We start from the raw sequence: 18,913 nt of genomic DNA on the forward strand, positions 1-18,913 counted from the left end.
CCCTTGGTCTGTCCCAGCATGGCGATGCTTATGTACTGGAGGGCTCAGAGATTGGGCACAGGGATAAGGATATAGAACCTGTCACTTCTAGGACAAGAGGGCTCAGGGGATGGGCACAGGGTCACAGAGCAAGTGTCACGCAAATGACAGGAACACCTGCTGGAAGAGGCCTCACAGACTGCAGCAGGAGATGCCCCAGGACACATGCTGCAGTTTATTGACTGCCTTCATGTGCAGCCCATGGGTCGGGCAAAAGTGAAGTGCTTTACCTGGCATGTGGTGACATAGAGGATCCATCCACCCACTTCCATTCCTCCCCCAAGGTAAGACCCATCCAGAAGTCTTGCACATCCACTTTATCTTGGATGTAAACCTGCAGGAGAAGAAATGCCAGTGCTCATTTTCTTTCAGGTCTGAAGCTTCAGCTTATAAGACTGGAAAGTCAACCACAAGCTATTACCAACAAGGTAGACAGACTGCAGAATGAAAGAATAAGCAGCCTATTGAGCCTGTCCACAACGCCAATAACACATCCCAGCTCCCAGCTGTAGAGCATATCTACCTGTAGATATCATCATCCTTATCCTTGGGCAGATGAGCATTACAAGATTCCCTATTCAGCTTAACCTTGCAGACAGACCTGGTGCAGCTGTGCTATCATTTATTTATTTAAGTTTGTATGATTGTATATAATATATATATTTTTTTTAAAGGTTCAATTAGGGTGCTCAATACTCTTGCACCAGTGCTGTTCATATAACCCACTTTGCTGTTAATTCTCAAAACCCCAACACTCGCTCTTGAATCTTTCAGGTAGAGCTCTTTAAACTTATACAACCAGGTCATCCTTCTACTGTCTCCTCACTTTTCTGCAATGAAGTGATGGAGTCTTAGTCGTTGCACAACTAGCCAAAATCACATCTTCCTCCCATCTCTGACCTCCCACACTACTATGCAGTCTCACCTTCCCTATCCCTGACCTCACACACTGTGGTGGAGTCTCTCTCCTTCCCACCCTCCCCCACCCATACTTTACTACCACACTAAAATGCAGAATGCATGGGTAAGGGTGGATGGGTGAGTGGAGGTGTTGGCAATAAATAGAAGGTGAATGTACAGGGTGTCAAGAGAAATTGATGGCTCTTTACCTGTTCCTCTCGGCTGTCAATGATAAGGAGGCTGGACTCCTGGGAGACACAAGACTTGTTGGCACCTTCCCAAATGGCAGAAGACCGTGAGAAGTAGTAACAGTGCCCTTGGTAGAAGCTCCATCCCTTACGACAGGGTAGACATACTGTGGATGGGAAAGGAATGACATAGACTTGGTTAGTGATGGTGGGACATCAACACAAGACCCTCTCGCTCAGTTACTCCAGGATACTAGCCTTACAGTAAACCCCCTCTCTCTTCTTTTTGGGCAACATTTAGGTCCTTAATTTTCATCTCACAGGACTTTTGGTCTGGGCTGTCCCTTCTCTGTCTATATGTTTACGGACCATACTCCAGGTTAAGTTTCCCTAATGACCTGACCAAATGATCACTCCTCCCAGTTTTACCACTCTGGGCCCTCCTGCATCCATCTGTCTTCTTCCAAGGCTTGGCAACCTTAAGATCACTCTGAGATCTGGTTGATGTACATCATTCTCTCACTCACCCCCTCCTCCCCATTTGGATAGCTGCAATCCAAAATGCAGCACTGCGTACTTTACAAAAATTAAATCAAAGCTATGAACCTCTTCACAACTCCTCACAGACACACAAGATGTTGTCTGGTAAGGAGCATTTGGTCCACATTCGGTCTATCCGTCACAAGCCTATCATGAAGGTCACTTCTCGTTTTTCCATTTCCTGTGAAGTGCTCACCCTAAGACTGAGTCACCTACCAAAGGATAAATCTTTCTTGCCACCTACTCTGTCTTATCACTTATGAGAATACTGAACAAAATTAGACCTGTGGTGCAAGGGTAGTTGCAAAGCAAGAATGTTGGGTAAATGTCTAGGGTAGCACCGAAAGGGATGATCAGCACCTCTCTGCAACTGATGCCTTTCTCCTTTCCCTCCTACGGCCATGTGGGTCACTCATCAGCTATCTGAACCATGAGGCGCTCCACAGAGACAGAGAACCAGTTCAATTATATGAGGAAACGAGATGGGGAGACAAGAGGTCTACAAAAGTAGTATAGAACAAGTAGAAGTGAATCAATTTTTTATGCTTTCAAAGACTACAAAGACCAGGGGAATGCTCGATGAAATTACATGGAAATACTTTTAAAACTTATAGGAGGAAATATTTTTTTCACTCAACAAATAGTTAAGCTCTGGAACTCGTTGTCGGAGGACGTAGTAACAGAAGTTAGCGTATCTGGGTTTAAAAAAAGGTTTGGATAAGTTCCTGGAGGAAAAGTCCATAGTTTGTTATTGAGATGGACATGGGGGAAGCCACTCTACTCTTTGGGTTTCTGCCAGGTACTTGCGACAAGGATTGGCCACTGTTGGAAGCAGGATACTGGACTTGATGGACCACTGGTCTGACCCAGTATGGATACTCTTATGTTCATAGTCAACCACATGGTCCACAGCAGGAAGTGCAGGTACCAGAACAGCTGCAGGAGGAACTGCTGGATAGATGTATTGAACCAAAGCACAAGTACAGAAGTCCATGGAACTAGGAAGATTGGAGAGGAGACCACAGAACAAGTCTGGATACAAGTCACTCCGGCACAACCGCACTATCAGAGGCGGAGAGCGCTCATGACCACCTGGTGTGTCACTTAGCCCATCAATGGTCCTGTATCAGGCTCTTTTCTACAGAGGAAAGACCTTCTACCCTTACAATTATTTAGATTTGCTCACACCTTTTTCAGTAGTAGCTCAAGGTACATTCAGATACACTGGGTATTTCCCTGTCACTTACATAAGGTTGCTAATCACTCACCAAGTTTATAATGTAGTTTACTCCTCAGGATTAACCCTTAGATAACTCAGCCTGTGAAGCTCCCGGGTGGAAGAGTGTAAAAAGCTTTACTGAAATCTAACTATATCGCACACAGCGCTTTGAGGAACAGAACACAAGAATTGCCATAAGGAGTCAGAACAAAGGTTCATCAAGCCCAGTATCCTGTTTCTAACAGTGACAAATTGAGGTTACATGTACCTGGCAGGATCCCAAAAAGTAGGAAGATTTCATGTCGCCTCCCCCAGGGATAAGCAGTGCCTTTCCCAATTCTACTTTTTAGGTAGACTGCCTCCTGGTAAAACCATGTAGCCTCCGATCCTGTAGTCCTCTGAACTCGGGACATAACAGTTCATCTATTACTTCACTAAAGGCTCCATTAATTTCCCTAATGTTGAGATCAAAGCGATGTGGCCTATTCTGAGTTCTGTCCTCTCTGTCGTCACCTTCATGAAAGAGGAAAGGTTCTGCCCATTTTGTCATCTGGAACCACACTCGCCTCCAAACAATGACTGGACAGAACTTCTTTGAAATCATTTTAACACCCTGGGAAGCAACCCATCTGGCCCCGGAGTCTTGTGCACTTTTCGATTTGACAGTTCTGTGAATAGGTTGGTGACTTCTGCACACTTTGTAACTCACCATCACAAGACCAGGAGCAGAGGTCATCTGGGCTTCCATAGATAACCCAGCGGCTCCAGGGCCCAGTGCCATGGTACAGCATGACCACACCTCTGTTACTGTTCCCATAGTTGAAGTACAATTCAGTTCCTTTCATGGCGAAGAGTGTGTCATCCTGGCATTCCCACTGCTGTAGACCACTTCCAGCCTTGCAGGGGTAGAGCCGCAGAGCCTGCTTGCTATTTTTAATTGGCACCCCCAGGCACAGCTTCAGAGCTACATGCAGAAGCCGACCTTTGGACAGCCACTGGAACTGCTGAGTTGAGGCGTTAGGGTTGCAGGGCATGGCTTTCACGGCATCAGGTTGTTCCACCGCAACACAACGGTTGTGATCCTCATTGTAGATCAGGAAGGGGCTGGAGACTGCAGTGAAAGAAAACAGCAGACGAAAGGTGAAATGAGAAACGATGTAGATAATGTATGTATGTGAGAGAGAGCTACAGCATGGGGTGGGCAGTAGTCAGGGCATTTTTTGAGGGGGTACTGAGTACCGGCACCTTTTCCATTGTCTGCAAAAATTGACCCATGGACCCCAAGTTTTAATGAAAGAGCTCAGGCTCTACACACCAATTCTGCCTTGTCATAGATTCTGTGACTGGTTGCAGGGGGCCTGGCTATTGTGGGGTGGGTCCCTCAGTGATCACCCCACCCCTGAAGGGTAGCCTGGCATTTGAGTACCAGCACCTTTTTCGCTAGAAAACACACACTGGCAGTAGTACAACTTCCCTTGCACACGCACACTGCCCCACCACGAAGCAGGGATGGCATAGGCAGTAGCAGTTCCAGGATACTCATGGCACACAGGACAGGCATGACCCAGGCAGCAGTGAAAAGAACATGCAGGCACTTCCACACCTACCACAGGAAATGTACATCACAAGCAAGGGCAGTGTGAGCTGTACACACAACGGGGCAAAATCTGTAAGCAGCACCTAAAAATCATCACCAAACATTTAACACGCCAACGGGGTCTTTTACTAAGTCACAGTAGCGTTTTTAGCGTTCGCTAAACACTAGAGGCACCCGTAGGAATATAAGGGCATTTCTAGCGTTTAGCACATGCTTATTTTTAGCGCATACTAAAAACGCTACCACGGCTTGGTAAAAGGTCCTATTGGTGCGATCCTATAAGGGGTCTGCATCCTTTATAGAATCACGCTTAGCGCCTAACTGAGCCAATGAGCAGGCCTGGTTGTAGGCGACTGAAGTTAGGCATGATTCTACATGTACGTACATAAAACTTGGGAATGTCACTGGAATGCCCTTAGCCATGCCCCCAAATTGTTATACACAATAGGATTTATGAGATCATTATGTGTGTCGATATGCACGTAAATCCTAATTAGGGCCAATTAGTGCTAATTGGTTGTCATCACCCAATTATCAGCACTGATTGACTCATTACTCAATTAAGTTATATGTGTAAATTGGTCGTGTACCCAATTTAACATGTGTAACCTTAGGTGGCATATATAGAATTTTAGTTGCTACCCCCGATCATAGGCTCTGGGCTATAATTAGCTAAGCAGGATGGCCTCTGCTTTTGAAAATGTATTTTCTAGGACAGAATAAGAAAAGGGGACAAGAAAACTCTCACCAGAATTTCTGAGGAACTGATTCTGTCGCTGAGCTTCTTCTAATTCCGCTGTTCTTGCCAAGTCTAAAAATAATGTAAGAGACAACATCAGCATCACAGGGGACGACCTCTCCACCGATCCACATAAAGAATGAATACAGCACTGATCCACATAAAGTGTGAACACAGCACGGACAGCTGCAGTACCTTCCTAATTAGCAGAACAGCTGAACTAAATTAAGTCATAGGGAGATTACAGAGACAGCATCAATCCTCAACCAGTCTTCCAGGACTCATCCTAAATCAGAGACCTATTCTCCATCTACAGAATCCATCCTCAGCTCTTAAAGACACACACAAAAAAACCCCAAAACAAAATAGGAAAGGGTTTAGGGCCTAATACTAAAGCCGGGATAAGTAGTGCTGGCCAGGACTATTTCGATAGGGATGGGATAGTTTGGGGTGGATAGAATCAAAAAACAAGGAGTGGGAACTTGATCAGGCTGTTCAAAAACATTCTCAGGACACCAAAATGAAATTATAGATGTTTATTTAAGCTGACTCAACACGGTACCATGTTTCGGGCACATGTGTGCCTGCCTCAGGAGTCTTGATGCGTATACTTAAGAATCACATTTGCTGATGATGCGTCTTGTGATAAGAGCATTTTATATGCTAGTCAACAATTGTTTCTTTCACCAATGGTCTTTCTAAAGACCAGCACATGTTCTTATCACAAGACGCATCATCAACGATAAATGTGATTATTAAGTATACACATCAAGACTCATGAGGCAGTCATGCATGTGCTGAAACATGGTTCTCTGTTGAGTCAGCTCAAATAAACATCTATAATTTCATTTCAGCGTCCTGAGTCTGTTTTTGAAGAGTCTGATCCAGTTCCAACTCCTTGTTTTTTGGTTCTATCGGCCCCGTGGGATCTCTGTGTTCGTTCCATATTTTGTGGGTTTTTTTTTTTTTTTTGCAATAGTTTGGGGTGGAGCCAGGATTTATCTGGAGATTGATAATATTCGGGATCAGTATCCAGATAATATAGTACAGGGAAAAAGCTGTCGTTATCCAGATTTGTATCCGAATAATGGTACAGAATATCATCATCATCGGGATATTTGCTTTGGCCAGAACCATAACCCAGATATTCGGCACAGATATATCCAGATAACTTCAAGTGCTGAATGCCCAGGTACAAAGTTAAATGCCTTGGCTCCTGTTTAAACCGCGGAGTTTGAATATTGCTCTGTTATAATTTTTCATCTTGCACATCAAATTCTGTTTATGTTCTGAAAAAGCAAAGCACCCAATTTAAAACAAAGATACAGCTGGTCCCCACCCTCCATAGCACTGCTCCCCTCCCCTGGGTACTTACATTTTAGAAACCCCACAGTGAGAAGAGCCAGGAACAGGAGCAAGGATGCCACCAGTAGTCCAGAGAGAAGCAGTGGGAGCCTGCGTTCAGATCGGGATGTCTGGGCTACAGAGATATGGGGAAAGACATTACACAGAGGCTTCTGCACCCAAAAGCAACAACCCTACACATTGAAGAGGGAAGCACCGTCCTCTTTGAGGTCAGGATAAATACGAAAACGGTAACAAAATTCAAGAATGCATGGGATAAACACAAAGATTCCTATATGGAAAGAGAATAGAAGCAAAACGAAGCTTAGTGGTGCTTAGAAGGCAAATCCAGTAGTTGGGAAGTAAGGCCAGTACCGTGCAAGGACAGATCAAGATCAGGTATGCACATTTTGTATTGCGTTATATCATATGCTACGCATTTCTCTTGTTGGGCTGAATGAACTATGTGGGTATTTATCAGCCCTCACATATGTAAACGTTGCTCCTGTCTTTGTTCCTCCCCTGTGAATGCCCCCTTGCATTTGTGCACTAAGCTAGTTCCACATGTTATTTACTGAATAGCGCCGAGTGTGTTTAAATTTAGACATCAAGTTGTAGAATGAGGGTGACATTGTATAAAGCGAATGCTACATACCTGTAGAAGGTATTCTCCGAGGACAGCAGGCTGATTGTTCTCACTGATGGGGTGACGTCCACGGCAGCCCCTCCAATCGGAAACTTCACTAGCAAAGAACTTTGCTAGTCCTCGCGCGCCCATGCGCACCGCGCATGCGCGGCCGTCTTCCCGCCCGAACTGGCTCGTGTTCGTCAGTCCCGTATGTAGCAAGACAAAGACAAGGGAAGACACAACTCCAAAGGGGAGGCGGGCGGGTTTGTGAGAACAATCAGCCTGCTGTCCTCGGAGAATACCTTCTACAGGTATGTAGCATTCGCTTTCTCCGAGGACAAGCAGGCTGCTTGTTCTCACTGATGGGGTATCCCTAGCCCCCAGGCTCACTCAAAACAACAACCATGGTCAATTGGGCCTCGCAACGGCGAGGACATAACTGAGATTGACCTAAAAAATTTACCAACTAACTGAGAGTGCAGCCTGGAACAGAACAAACAGGGCCCTCAGGGGGGGGAGTTGGATCCTAAAGCCCAAACAGATTCTGAAGAACTGACTGCCCGAACCGACTGTCGCGCTGGGTATCCTGCTGCAGGCAGTAATGAGATGTGAATGTGTGGACAGATGACCACGTCGCAGCTTTGCAAATTTCTTCAATAGAGGCTGACTTCAAGTGGGCTACCGACGCTGCCATGGCTCTAACATTATGAGCCGTGACATGACCCTCAAGAGCCAGCCCAGCCTGGGCGTAAGTGAAGGAAATGCAATCTGCTAGCCAATTGGATATGGTGCGTTTCCCCACAGCCACTCCCCTCCTATTGGGATCAAAAGAAACAAACAATTGGGCGGACTGTCTGTTGGGCTGTGTCCGCTCCAAGTAGAAGGCCAATGCTCTCTTGCAGTCCAATGTGTGCAGCTGACGTTCAGCAGGGCAGGAATGAGGACGGGGAAAGAATGTTGGCAAGACAATTGACTGGTTCAGATGGAACTCCGACACAACCTTCGGCAAGAACTTAGGGTGAGTGCGGAGGACTACTCTGTTATGATGAAATTTGGTGTAAGGGGCCTGGGCTACCAGGGCCTGAAGCTCACTGACTCTACGAGCTGAAGTAACTGCCACCAAGAAAATGACCTTCCAGGTCAAGTACTTCAGATGGCAGGAATTCAGTGGCTCAAAAGGAGGTTTCATCAGCTGGGTGAGAACGACATTGAGATCCCATGACACTGTAGGAGGCTTGACAGGGGGCTTTGACAAAAGCAAACCTCTCATGAAGCGAACAACTAAAGGCTGTCCTGAGATCGGCTTACCTTCCACACGGTAATGGTATGCACTGATTGCACTAAGGTGAACCCTTACAGAGTTGGTCTTGAGACCAGACTCAGACAAGTGCAGAAGGTATTCAAGCAGGGTCTGTGTAGGACAAGAGCGAGGATCTAGGGCCTTGCTGTCACACCAGACGGCAAACCTCCTCCACAGAAAGAAGTAACTCCTCTTGGTGGAATCTTTCCTGGAAGCAAGCAAGATACGGGAGACACCCTCTGACAGACCCAAAGAGGCAAAGTCTACGCTCTCAACATCCAGGCCGTGAGAGCCAGGGACCGGAGGTTGGGATGCAGAAGCGCCCCTTCATCCTGCGTGATGAGGGTCGGAAAACACTCCAATCTCCACGGTTCTTCGGAGGACAACTCCAGAAGAAGAGGGAACCAGATCTGACGCGGCCAAAAAGGAGCAATCAGAATCATGGTGCCTCGGTCTTGCTTGAGTTTCAACAAAGTCTTCCCCACCAGAGGTATGGGAGGATAAGCATACAGCAGACCCTCCCCCCAGTCCAGGAGGAAGGCATCCGATGCCAGTCTGCCGTGGGCCTGAAGCCTGGAACAGAACTGAGGGACTTTGTGGTTGGCTCGAGATGCGAAGAGATCTACCAAGGGGGTGCCCCACACCTGGAAGATCTGTCGCACTACACGGGAATTGAGCGACCACTCGTGAGGTTGCATAATCCTGCTCAACCTGTCGGCCAGACTGTTGTTTACACCTGCCAGATATGTGGCTTGGAGCACCATGCCGTGACGGCGAGCCCAGAGCCACATGCTGACGGCTTCCTGACACAGGGGGCGAGATCCGGTGCCCCCCTGCTTGTTGACGTAGTACATGGCAACCTGGTTGTCTGTCTGAATTTGGATAATTTGGTGGGACAGCCGATCTCTGAAAGCCTTCAGAGCGTTCCAGATCGCTCGTAACTCCAGAAGATTGATCTGCAGATCGCGTTCCTGGAGGGACCAGCTTCCTTGGGTGTGATGCCCCTCGACATGAGCTCCCCACCCCAGGAGAGACGCATCCGTGGTCAGCACTTTTTGTGGCTGAGGAATTTGGAAGGGACGTCCCAGAGTCAGATTGGACCAAATCGTCCACCAATACAGGGATTCGAGAAAACTCGTGGACAGGTGGATTACGTCTTCTAGATCCCCAGCAGCCTGAAACCACTGGGAAGCTAGGGTCCATTGAGCAGATCTCATGTGAAGGCGGGCCATGGGAATCACATGAACTGTGAAGGCCATGTGGCCTAGCAATCTCAACATCTGCCGAGCTGTGATCTGCTGGGACGCTCGCACCCGCGAGACGAGGGACAACAAGTTGTTGGCTCTCGTCTCTGGGAGATAGGCGCGAGCCGTCCGAGAATCCAGCAGAGCTCCTATGAATTCGAGTCTCTGCACTGGGAGAAGATGGGACTTTGGATAATTTATCACAAACCCCAGTAGCTCCAGGAGGCAAATAGTCATCTGCATGGACTGCAGGGCTCCTGCCTCGGATGTGTTCTTCACCAGCCAATCGTCGAGATATGGGAACACGTGCACCCCCAGCCTGCGAAGTGCCGCTGCTACTACAGCCAAGCACTTTGTGAACACCCTGGGCGCAGAGGCGAGCCCAAAGGGTAGCACACAGTACTGGAAGTGACGTGTGCCCAGCTGAAATCGCAGATACTGTCTGTGAGCTGGCAGTATCGGGATGTGTGTGTAGGCATCCTTCAAGTCCAGAGAGCATAGCCAATCGTTTTCCTGAATCATGGGAAGAAGGGTGCCCAGGGAAAGCATCCTGAACTTTTCTTTGACCAGATATTTGTTCAGGGCCCTTAGGTCTAGGATGGGACGCATCCCCCTTGTTTTCTTTTCCACAAGGAAGTACCTGGAATAGAATCCCAGCCCTTCTTGCCCGGATGGCACGGGCTCGACCGCATTGGCGCTGAGAAGGGTGGAGAGTTCCTCTGCAAGTACCTGCTTGTGCTGGAAGCTGTAAGACTGAGCTCCCGGTGGACAATTTGGAGGTTTTGAGGCCAAATTGAGGGTGTATCCTTGCCGGACTATTTGGAGAACCCACTGATCGGAGGTTATGAGAGGCCACCTTTGGTGAAAAGCTTTCAACCTCCCTCCGACTGGCAGGTTGCCCGGCACTGACACTTGGATGTCGGCTATGCTCTGCTAGAGCCAGTCAAAAGCTCGTCCCTTGCTTTTGCTGGGGAGCCAAGGGGCCTTGCTGAGGCGCACGCTGCTGACGAGAGCGAGCGCGCTGGGGCTTAGCCTGGGCCGCAGGCTGTCGAGAAGGAGGATTGTACCTACGCTTGCCAGAAGAGTAGGGAACAGTCTTCCTTCCCCCCAAAAATCTTCTACCTGTAGAGGTAGAGGCTGAAGGCTGCCGGCGGGAGAACTTGTCGAATGCGGTGTCCCGCTGGTGGAGCTGCTCTACCACCTGTTCGACTTTCTCTCCAAAAATATTATCCGCACGGCAAGGCGAGTCCGCAATCCGCTGCTGGATTCTATTCTCCAGGTCGGAGGCACGCAGCCATGAGAGCCTGCGCATCACCACACCTTGGGCAGCGGCCCTGGACGCAACATCAAAGGTGTCATACACCCCTCTGGCCAGGAATTTTCTGCACGCCTTCAGCTGCCTGACCACCTCCTGAAAAGGCTTGGCTTGCTCAGGGGGGAGCGCATCAACCAAGCCCGCCAACTGCCGCACATTGTTCCGCATGTGTATGCTCGTGTAGAGCTGGTAGGACTGAATTTTGGCCACGAGCATAGAGGAATGGTAGGCCTTCCTCCCAAAGGAGTCTAAGGTTCTAGAGTCTTTGCCCAGGGGCGCGGAAGCATGCTCTCTAGAACTCTTAGCCTTCTTTAGGGCCAGATCCACAACTCCAGAGTCATGAGGCAACTGAGTGCGCATCAGCTCTGGGTCCCCATGGATCCGGTACTGGGACTCGATCTTCTTGGGAATGTGGGGATTAGTTAGAGGCTTGGTCCAGTTCACCAGCAATGTCTTTTTTAGGACATGGTGCATGGGTACAGTGGACGCTTCCTTAGGTGGAGGAGGATAGTCCAGGAGCTCAAACATTTCAGCCCTGGGCTCGTCCTCCACAACCACCGGGAAGGGGATGGCCGTAGACATCTCCCGGACAAAGGAAGCAAAAGACAGACTCTCGGGAGGAGAAAGCTGTCTCTCAGGAGAGGGAGTGGGATCGGAAGGAAGACCTTCAGACTCCTCGTCAGAGAAATATCTGGGGTCTTCTTCCTCTTCCCACGAGGCCTCACCCTCGGTGTCAGACACAAGTTCACGGACCTGTGTCTGCAACCTCGCCCGACTCGACTCTGTGGAGCCACGTCCACAATGGGGGCGTCGAGAGGTAGACTCCCTCGCCCGCATCGGCGAAGCTCCCTCCGCCGACGTAGTCGTGGAGCCTTCCTGGGAGGCGACGGCAGCCGGTACCGCACGTGGCACCGACGCCGGAGACCTCACCTCGGGCGATGGGCCAGCCGGCGCCACGCTCGATGGTACCGGTGGCGCAAGCACCGCCGGTACCGGAGGGTTAGGGCGCAACAGCTCTCCCAGAATCTCTGGGAGAACGGCCCGGAGGCTCTCGTTCAGAGCGGCTGCAGAGAAAGGCATGGAGGTCGATGCAGGCGTCGACGTCAGAACCTGTTCCGGGCGTGGAGGCTGTTCCGGGCTGTCCAGAGTGGAGCGCATCGACACCTCCTGAACAGAGGGTGAGCGGTCCTCTCGGTGCCGATGCCTGCTGGGTGCCGACTCCCTCGGCGACCCAGAGCTCTCAGTGCCGACACGGGAAGGAGACCGATGACGATGCTTCTTCGACTTCTTGGAACGAAGCATGTCACCGGAGCTTCCCGGCACCAACGAGGAGGACGTAGAATCCAGCCGTCGCTTCCTCGGGGCCGAGGCCGAAGGAGGTCGGTCTCGGGGGGGCTGTACCGCAGGAGCCCTCAGGGTAGGGGGAGACCCACCCGAAGGCTCACCGCCACCAGCAGGGGAATGGACAGCCCTCACCTGCACTCCAGACGAAGCACCACCGTCCGACGACATCAGCCGACGAGGTCCCGGTACCACCGACGTCGATGCAGCTGTCCGATGTCTCAGCGCCGATGCAGAGGGCCGATGCCTCGATGCACTCGATGCACTGGCGGCCGAGGATGAAGTTCTGGACGCTGAAGACGTCGATGCACTCGATACCCCCGGTGCCGATGCCGACGAAGAGCCCGAGAACAAAACGTTCCACTGGGCCAATCTCGCTACCTGAGTCCGCTTTTGCAAAAGGGAACACAGACTACAGGCCTGCGGGCGGTGCCCAGCCCCCAAGCACTGAAGACACGACGCGTGCCTGTCAGTGAGCGAGATGACCCGGGCGCACTGGGTGCACTTCTTGAAGCCGCTGGGAGACTTCGATGTCATGGGCGGAAAAATCACGCCGGCGAGATCAAAAGTCGAAATGGCGGAAAAGGCACCCGAAAAACAAGGGGAAGAAAACTTCGACCCGAGGCCTAAAAGCGGCCTACCCCGACGACGAAAGAAAACTTACCGTGGCGAAAAAGCTGAAAATAGCGGGGGGGAAAAAAGACCAAAGAGTCTTTTTCCACACAGAATGTTTTTTTTTTTTTTTTAAACAACACGACGAACGCGCGAGGTCGACTTTGCGGGGCCCGACACGGCGAAAACACGACCGTACCGAGCGCGGACAAAAGAAGACTGACGAACACGAGCCGGTTCGGGCGGGAAGACGGCCGCGCATGCGCGGTGCGCATGGGCGCGCGAGGACTAGCAAAGGCCTTTGCTAGTGAAGTTTCCGATTGGAGGGGCTGCCGTGGACATCACCCCATCAGTGAGAACAAGCAGCCTGCTTGTCCTCAGAGAAATACAAATACACACACACACCAAAGGTAGACAGAGGAGGGAAAAGAGAAGAGCATATAGGCCAGGGTTATCTGCAGTAATCTATTGGCTCCCCATGTATGAATTTGGATTATTTGGGTTACCTGGACGAGAAGGCAGCTTCCTGATGCTGTCTCCCCTCTCCATGGGCTCTGCATTTTGGATGGGTTCATTAGATACTCTCTTCTTCAAGATAAATGTCACTTTCAGCTAGAGAGAGAGAGAAGGCAATGTGTGCAGCTGGAAGCCTTGTTCTAGACCCTGTCTAGGAGGATCACAGCTCAAAGCCCTGTTCTAGACCCTTTACATAGGACAACTGAAAGTCCTGTTCTAGACCCTGGAAGGAGTGATCACAGATCAAAGTCATGTTCTAGATCATTTATAGAGGTCCATAACTGAAAGCCATGTTCTAGACTTTGTACACTATGATCACAGCTCAAAGCCCTGGTTCTAGACCTTTTACAGAGGACAACTAAAAGGCCTGTTCTAGGACCATAACTGAAAGTGCTGTTCTGGACTATGTAGAGTATGATCACAGTTCAAAGCCATATTCTGGGCCCTGTATGAAACCATCACAACTGAAAGTCTTATTCTGGACACCCAAAACTGGAAACTCGCAATTCAGATCCCTGTTCTCAACCCTTCATAGAGGACCACAACTGAAAGTCCTACTCCAGACCCTATTCAGTATGACTACAGCTCAAAGCCCCATCCTGGACCCTGCATAGAATATTCACAATTGAAAGCCCTATTCTGGACATCTAGAACACAGCTGGAAGCCCTGTTCTAGACCTCTCTGAGACCACAGCTTAAACTCTTACAAACTTGATATAAAATTACGCCTGCATTTCTGCGTCAGAGATGTAGACTGTCTCACAGCTTCTGGTATGTGAAATCATCTTTCAACAAGTTCTCCTTTCCTATCACAAGTAAGCACAGCTTTTGTTGTCTCGTCTCAGACAAGACAATTTAAGGCACCTAAGCATCTGTACCCTCCCATTTCACTGCACGGACTGAGCCAGGAGATGAGGGGTTAGGCAGTCCACCTATAAAACCCAGTCAGTTTAAATGGTACAGTTTTGAAATGCAGATAATGTATGTATGTGAGAGAGAGCTACAGCATGGGGTGGGCAGTAGTCAGGCTTTTTTTGAGGGGGTACTGAGTACCGGCACCTTTTCCATTGTCTGCAAAAATTGACCCATGGACCCCAAGCTTTAATGAAAGAGCTCAGGCTCTACACACCAATTCTGCCTTGTCATAGATTCTGTGACTGGTTGCAGGGGGCCTGGCTATTGTGGGGTGGGTCCCTCAGTGATCACCCCACCCCTGAAGGGTAGCCTGGCATTTGAGTACCGGCACCTTTTTCGCTAGAAAACACGCACTGGCAGTAGTACAACTTCCCTTGCACACGCACACTGCCCCACCACGAAGCAGGGATGGCATAGGCAGTAGCAGTACCAGGATACTCATGCCTGTGCACCTAAGAACTGTATTTCCCATAGCTTCTGGAAGAAAAACAAATCTGGAGAAAGAGGAGACATGGAGAAAGGTAGTATTATGAGTCTTGTCTGTGATTTTGTGCAGCTTTTTCCACTTACAGAAGTGGCAGCAAATTCCATTCTTGAACCTCAGATTTACGATTTTGGCACCGAGTACAGCAGCCTCACTCTCTCCTTTTTTTGTTGGGGGGGGGGGGGAGAAGGCAAAGCTTAAACCTGACTCTTAGCATGAACCATTTCACAGAAAGAACATTACACTTAGAAAGGAGAAGCAGGTCAGCTAGGGTGATAATTACTTACTGGATGGACGTTGCTGTTTGAGGAATTCAGTTTGGCCTTGCACTTGGTCCGTGACGTTGATGTTCCCATACATGCTTTCAATGCCATTATTCCTTGGACAGAGGATCATGATAGATGGGAAGGCAGAAGAGCAACTGGCTTATAGCAGATAGGGAATGTGGCTCTCAGTGGAGAAAGGGAATGGAGGAGGATGTGGGTTTTACATTTCCCTTTTAATGGGGTGGGAAGGTCCTATTAGTTTTAGTCCTGCTCCTTTTAAGTTTCAAGCACAAGACAGAACCAGGGCTGGGATTCAACATCATTTGCAAGTAGCTTTTGTTTTTCTGGAAGATTTAATGAACAATCTAATTTTGTTTCTCTTCATGGTCTCCGGGAACAAGAAGGATGCATGTGCTTGGCCGTTGATAAGACTCAATGTACGGAGAAGGGAAGCCAGCTTCAGTGTGCTGCACCGATAGGGCACAGTAAGCCACAAATTTTGGTCATAACCAGCAGAGACAGGGGCATGGGGACATGAGATGGCACAGGGCAGGGCAGCAGATACAAACCTCAGGACTGAGCTTCTGTTCTCCCCTACATCCTAGTACAGCATCTGGGAGAAGATTCATCCTTCACCCCATCTTGTAACCAGTAACAATTAAATGGGAAGCACTTGTGCACGTCATTTTGAGGGTGGAAGGGCCTGGCTTGGTGCTTTTTTAAAGTGGTTGAGAGAACTTGCACTAACAAAATGTGGAAGAACACCTTAACATTCTTCCGGAGCGGTTATCTGATACTGGTATAAGTAGCAATATTTTGTGTCTACCTCTAAACATACTTAGAGCATGGTCGACTTTGACGCCCCTCAGTGTGGCCATCTTTGACATAGGATGCACTGCAGGGATCAATTTTCACTTCCACCTTATTTAACATGTATTTATAGCCATTGAAAGTAGGGTTGGGGAAGGGGGGGGGGGGGATCTTGAATACAACCACTAAATTGGAAAGAAAACTAGGGTAATGAGGGGGGAGGGTGCGGGAGTTTTCTCACAAAATAAAACTGGGATCATGTGTTATCAAGCTTTTTGCTGTATGATGTTTTTGCTTATTATTCTGTTATGTTTGATTGCTATCATATAATCGATTGATGCTTTTGTCTAGATTTGTTGTTGAGTTGTTTGATGTTGGATTTGTTTGATCCTGAATAAAAAACATTAAACCTTATTTACAGCCATTGATGTACGGCCGTTGCAGGTCGAATGTAGAGTCTGTGCAGATGATATCCCATTTTTACCACCAGTTCAGCAAGCCAGAGAAGACGACTTTTGGTTTAGTAGATGATTGTAGCACAGGAATTACGAATTGGATGACATTGAATGATGATCGGTCTTAAACCTGAAAAAGGCTGAAGATATCCTGATTTTGAGATCTTGGGAAATGCCTCAAACTACCTCATAACTTTTGAGTTGGGGATTTTATCTCCAATGGGGATTCAGTAGAAAGTTGGGGTGTTTGTATAGATTCCCAGTTATCATTGGGTGATCAAGTTAGGGCAGCAATCAAAGCTTTTTTTCTATAAAACATGTCTCGTTTGAGGCTTCACACCTTTTTGTCATTTATTTTAGGATTGAAGACAAAAATTAGAATATTTAATAGGAAAAGTTAAAACCTGCACCATCCCACTGCAACTCAGACCAGGTAAAACTTTATAAATCAACGTTGCTATTTTAAATTTAATACACTGTTCTAATGGCAGCCAATGCAGGTGATATAAAAGAGCTGTAACTCTTATTTTCTTATCTTAAAGATTAGCCTCACGGGTGCATTTTTAGAGCAATTGCAATCTATTTCACTATTTAAGCAAAATCCTACTGTAAAGAGCATTACACTAGTTTAACTGTGCTATTGAAATTGCCTTAGCAAAAATCCTAAAACTTTCAAAACTCAATGACAGAATATAGTCCAAAGTTGATGTAACCCAGGGGGTTCTCAACCCAGTCCTCACGACAGACCTAGCCAGTCATAAGAACATAAGAATAGCCAAACTGGGTCAGACCAATGGTCTATTTAGCCCAGTATCCTGCTTCCAACAGTGGTCAATCCAGGCCACAAGTACCTGGCAGAAACCCAATTAGTAGCAACATTCCATGCTACCAATTCCAGGGCAAGCAATGGCTTCACCCATGTCCACCTCAGTCAGGTTTTCAGGATATCCACAGTGAATATGTATTGGGTCTCCACGTGTGTCTGGATGAAGTGGTAACAACAAGAAGCAATATGGAGCCAGCAGTTTGTGGTTAAAATAATGAAGAGACAGTCACATGGTCCTCTTGTCCTTTACGGAGTATGGAAATAATTGTGACGCTTGCAAGTATCTATTATTTCGGTGGAGAATTACAATTTTATTGAACATCTGAACATTGAGATATGGGAATATCAAGTATAAGGTCAGCGTGAAATACACGGTACAAACAACTACCTCCTTGTATTCGAGGAATCATAGACTTCATCAACTTGCAGTGATTGAAATGAATATGGACTGAGATTTGTATTAACACATGTAATGTGTAACATTGATTGTAGGTGTGAGTGGTGGTAAGAATGTGTAGTAATATTGGTATACGTTAAGTTTTAATAGGACAGGAGTAACAATGTATTGAACTAAATTTGAGATATATGGTATCTAATAAAAAGAGTGAATATAGATGGCACATAAGTTGTTATAGAATTTGCAATGAATATGCAAGACATATATTTGCATATACTACCTCCATTACATGCAAATTTATCTCATACATATTCATAGTGGATATCCTGAAATCCAGACTGGCTAGGAGGCTCATTTTCAAAGCAGTTACACTTACAAAATTCTATAGGTTACTATGGGGTCCTTTTACTAAGCCATGGTAAAAAGTGGCCTGCAGTAGTATAGGCGCGTCTATTGAGCGCGCACCAGGCCGGTTTTTACCTCATCTACAAAAAAATGACTTTTTTTTTAAAAAATGGGACGGGAAATGGGTCTGTGGTAAACATGAAACCAGTGTGCACCCAAAACCGGCCTGAGCCCTTTAACGCCACCCATTGATCTAGCTGTAAAAGCTCGTGCGCTAAATGCGCGGTGACTGGTCAGCGCACACCAAGTGCAGATTACTATGCATAGGAGGAAATATTCCCCCAGGTGTTACGGGCGCACGCTAAATCTGAAATCACCGCCAGGAGGGCACGCTGGCCTGCTGATAGTCTAATTTGGGTGCGTGCTGCATGCGCCTAGAGCCTACCGTGGCTTAGTAAAAGGGCCCCTATGTAACTCTGTAAGTCTAAGTGCTTTGAAAATACGTCTCTAGGTGTGGACTGGCTTGAGAAGCCCTGATGTAATCAATAAAATAGTTGTTGTTTTTCTTTATTAGACTTGGTTAAAGAAAAAAAGTCTAATAAGGTGAAATGAAGGAACCTCAAGTACGTCCTGACTACAGGAACAAAGTATTCTAACAGGCTGATAGAGGCACAAACTGGAGGTGAAAATGGGAGTGATCACTAGATGCAGTGCTTTAAAAACATGCGCAGAGGGAGCAGCCATTTCACAAAAATACAAATTAAAAAATGAATGGTATAGATTTGTCCATTTCCACACGGAGGTGTCTGTGTTTACAAAGTGACAATGTCAGAACTTTCACATGTAAGTACCAACGCTGTCAAACAGCAGCTGTCCCAGTTCACAAATCTACA

The 18,913-nt window shown here is 47.8% G+C and overlaps 1 protein-coding gene across 1 annotated transcript in view; it reads right to left on the reverse strand.

Annotated features, from left to right (window-relative positions):
* SYDE1 (synapse defective Rho GTPase homolog 1) overlaps positions 1 to 15,317 on the reverse strand; it is a 63,832-nt gene extending 48,515 nt beyond the window's left edge. Inside the window, 6 exon segments of the mRNA XM_030194716.1 lie at positions 3,596 to 3,997; positions 5,232 to 5,294; positions 6,598 to 6,702; positions 13,513 to 13,582; positions 13,584 to 13,618; positions 15,209 to 15,317. Coding sequence (XP_030050576.1) covers positions 3,596 to 3,997; positions 5,232 to 5,294; positions 6,598 to 6,702; positions 13,513 to 13,582; positions 13,584 to 13,618; positions 15,209 to 15,317 — 784 coding nt within the window.
* Positions 15,318 to 18,913: the final 3,596 nt, after the last annotated feature.

Source organism: Microcaecilia unicolor, chromosome 3, assembly GCF_901765095.1.
Source record: "Microcaecilia unicolor chromosome 3, aMicUni1.1, whole genome shotgun sequence".
NCBI classification, from domain to species: domain Eukaryota; kingdom Metazoa; phylum Chordata; class Amphibia; order Gymnophiona; family Siphonopidae; genus Microcaecilia; species Microcaecilia unicolor.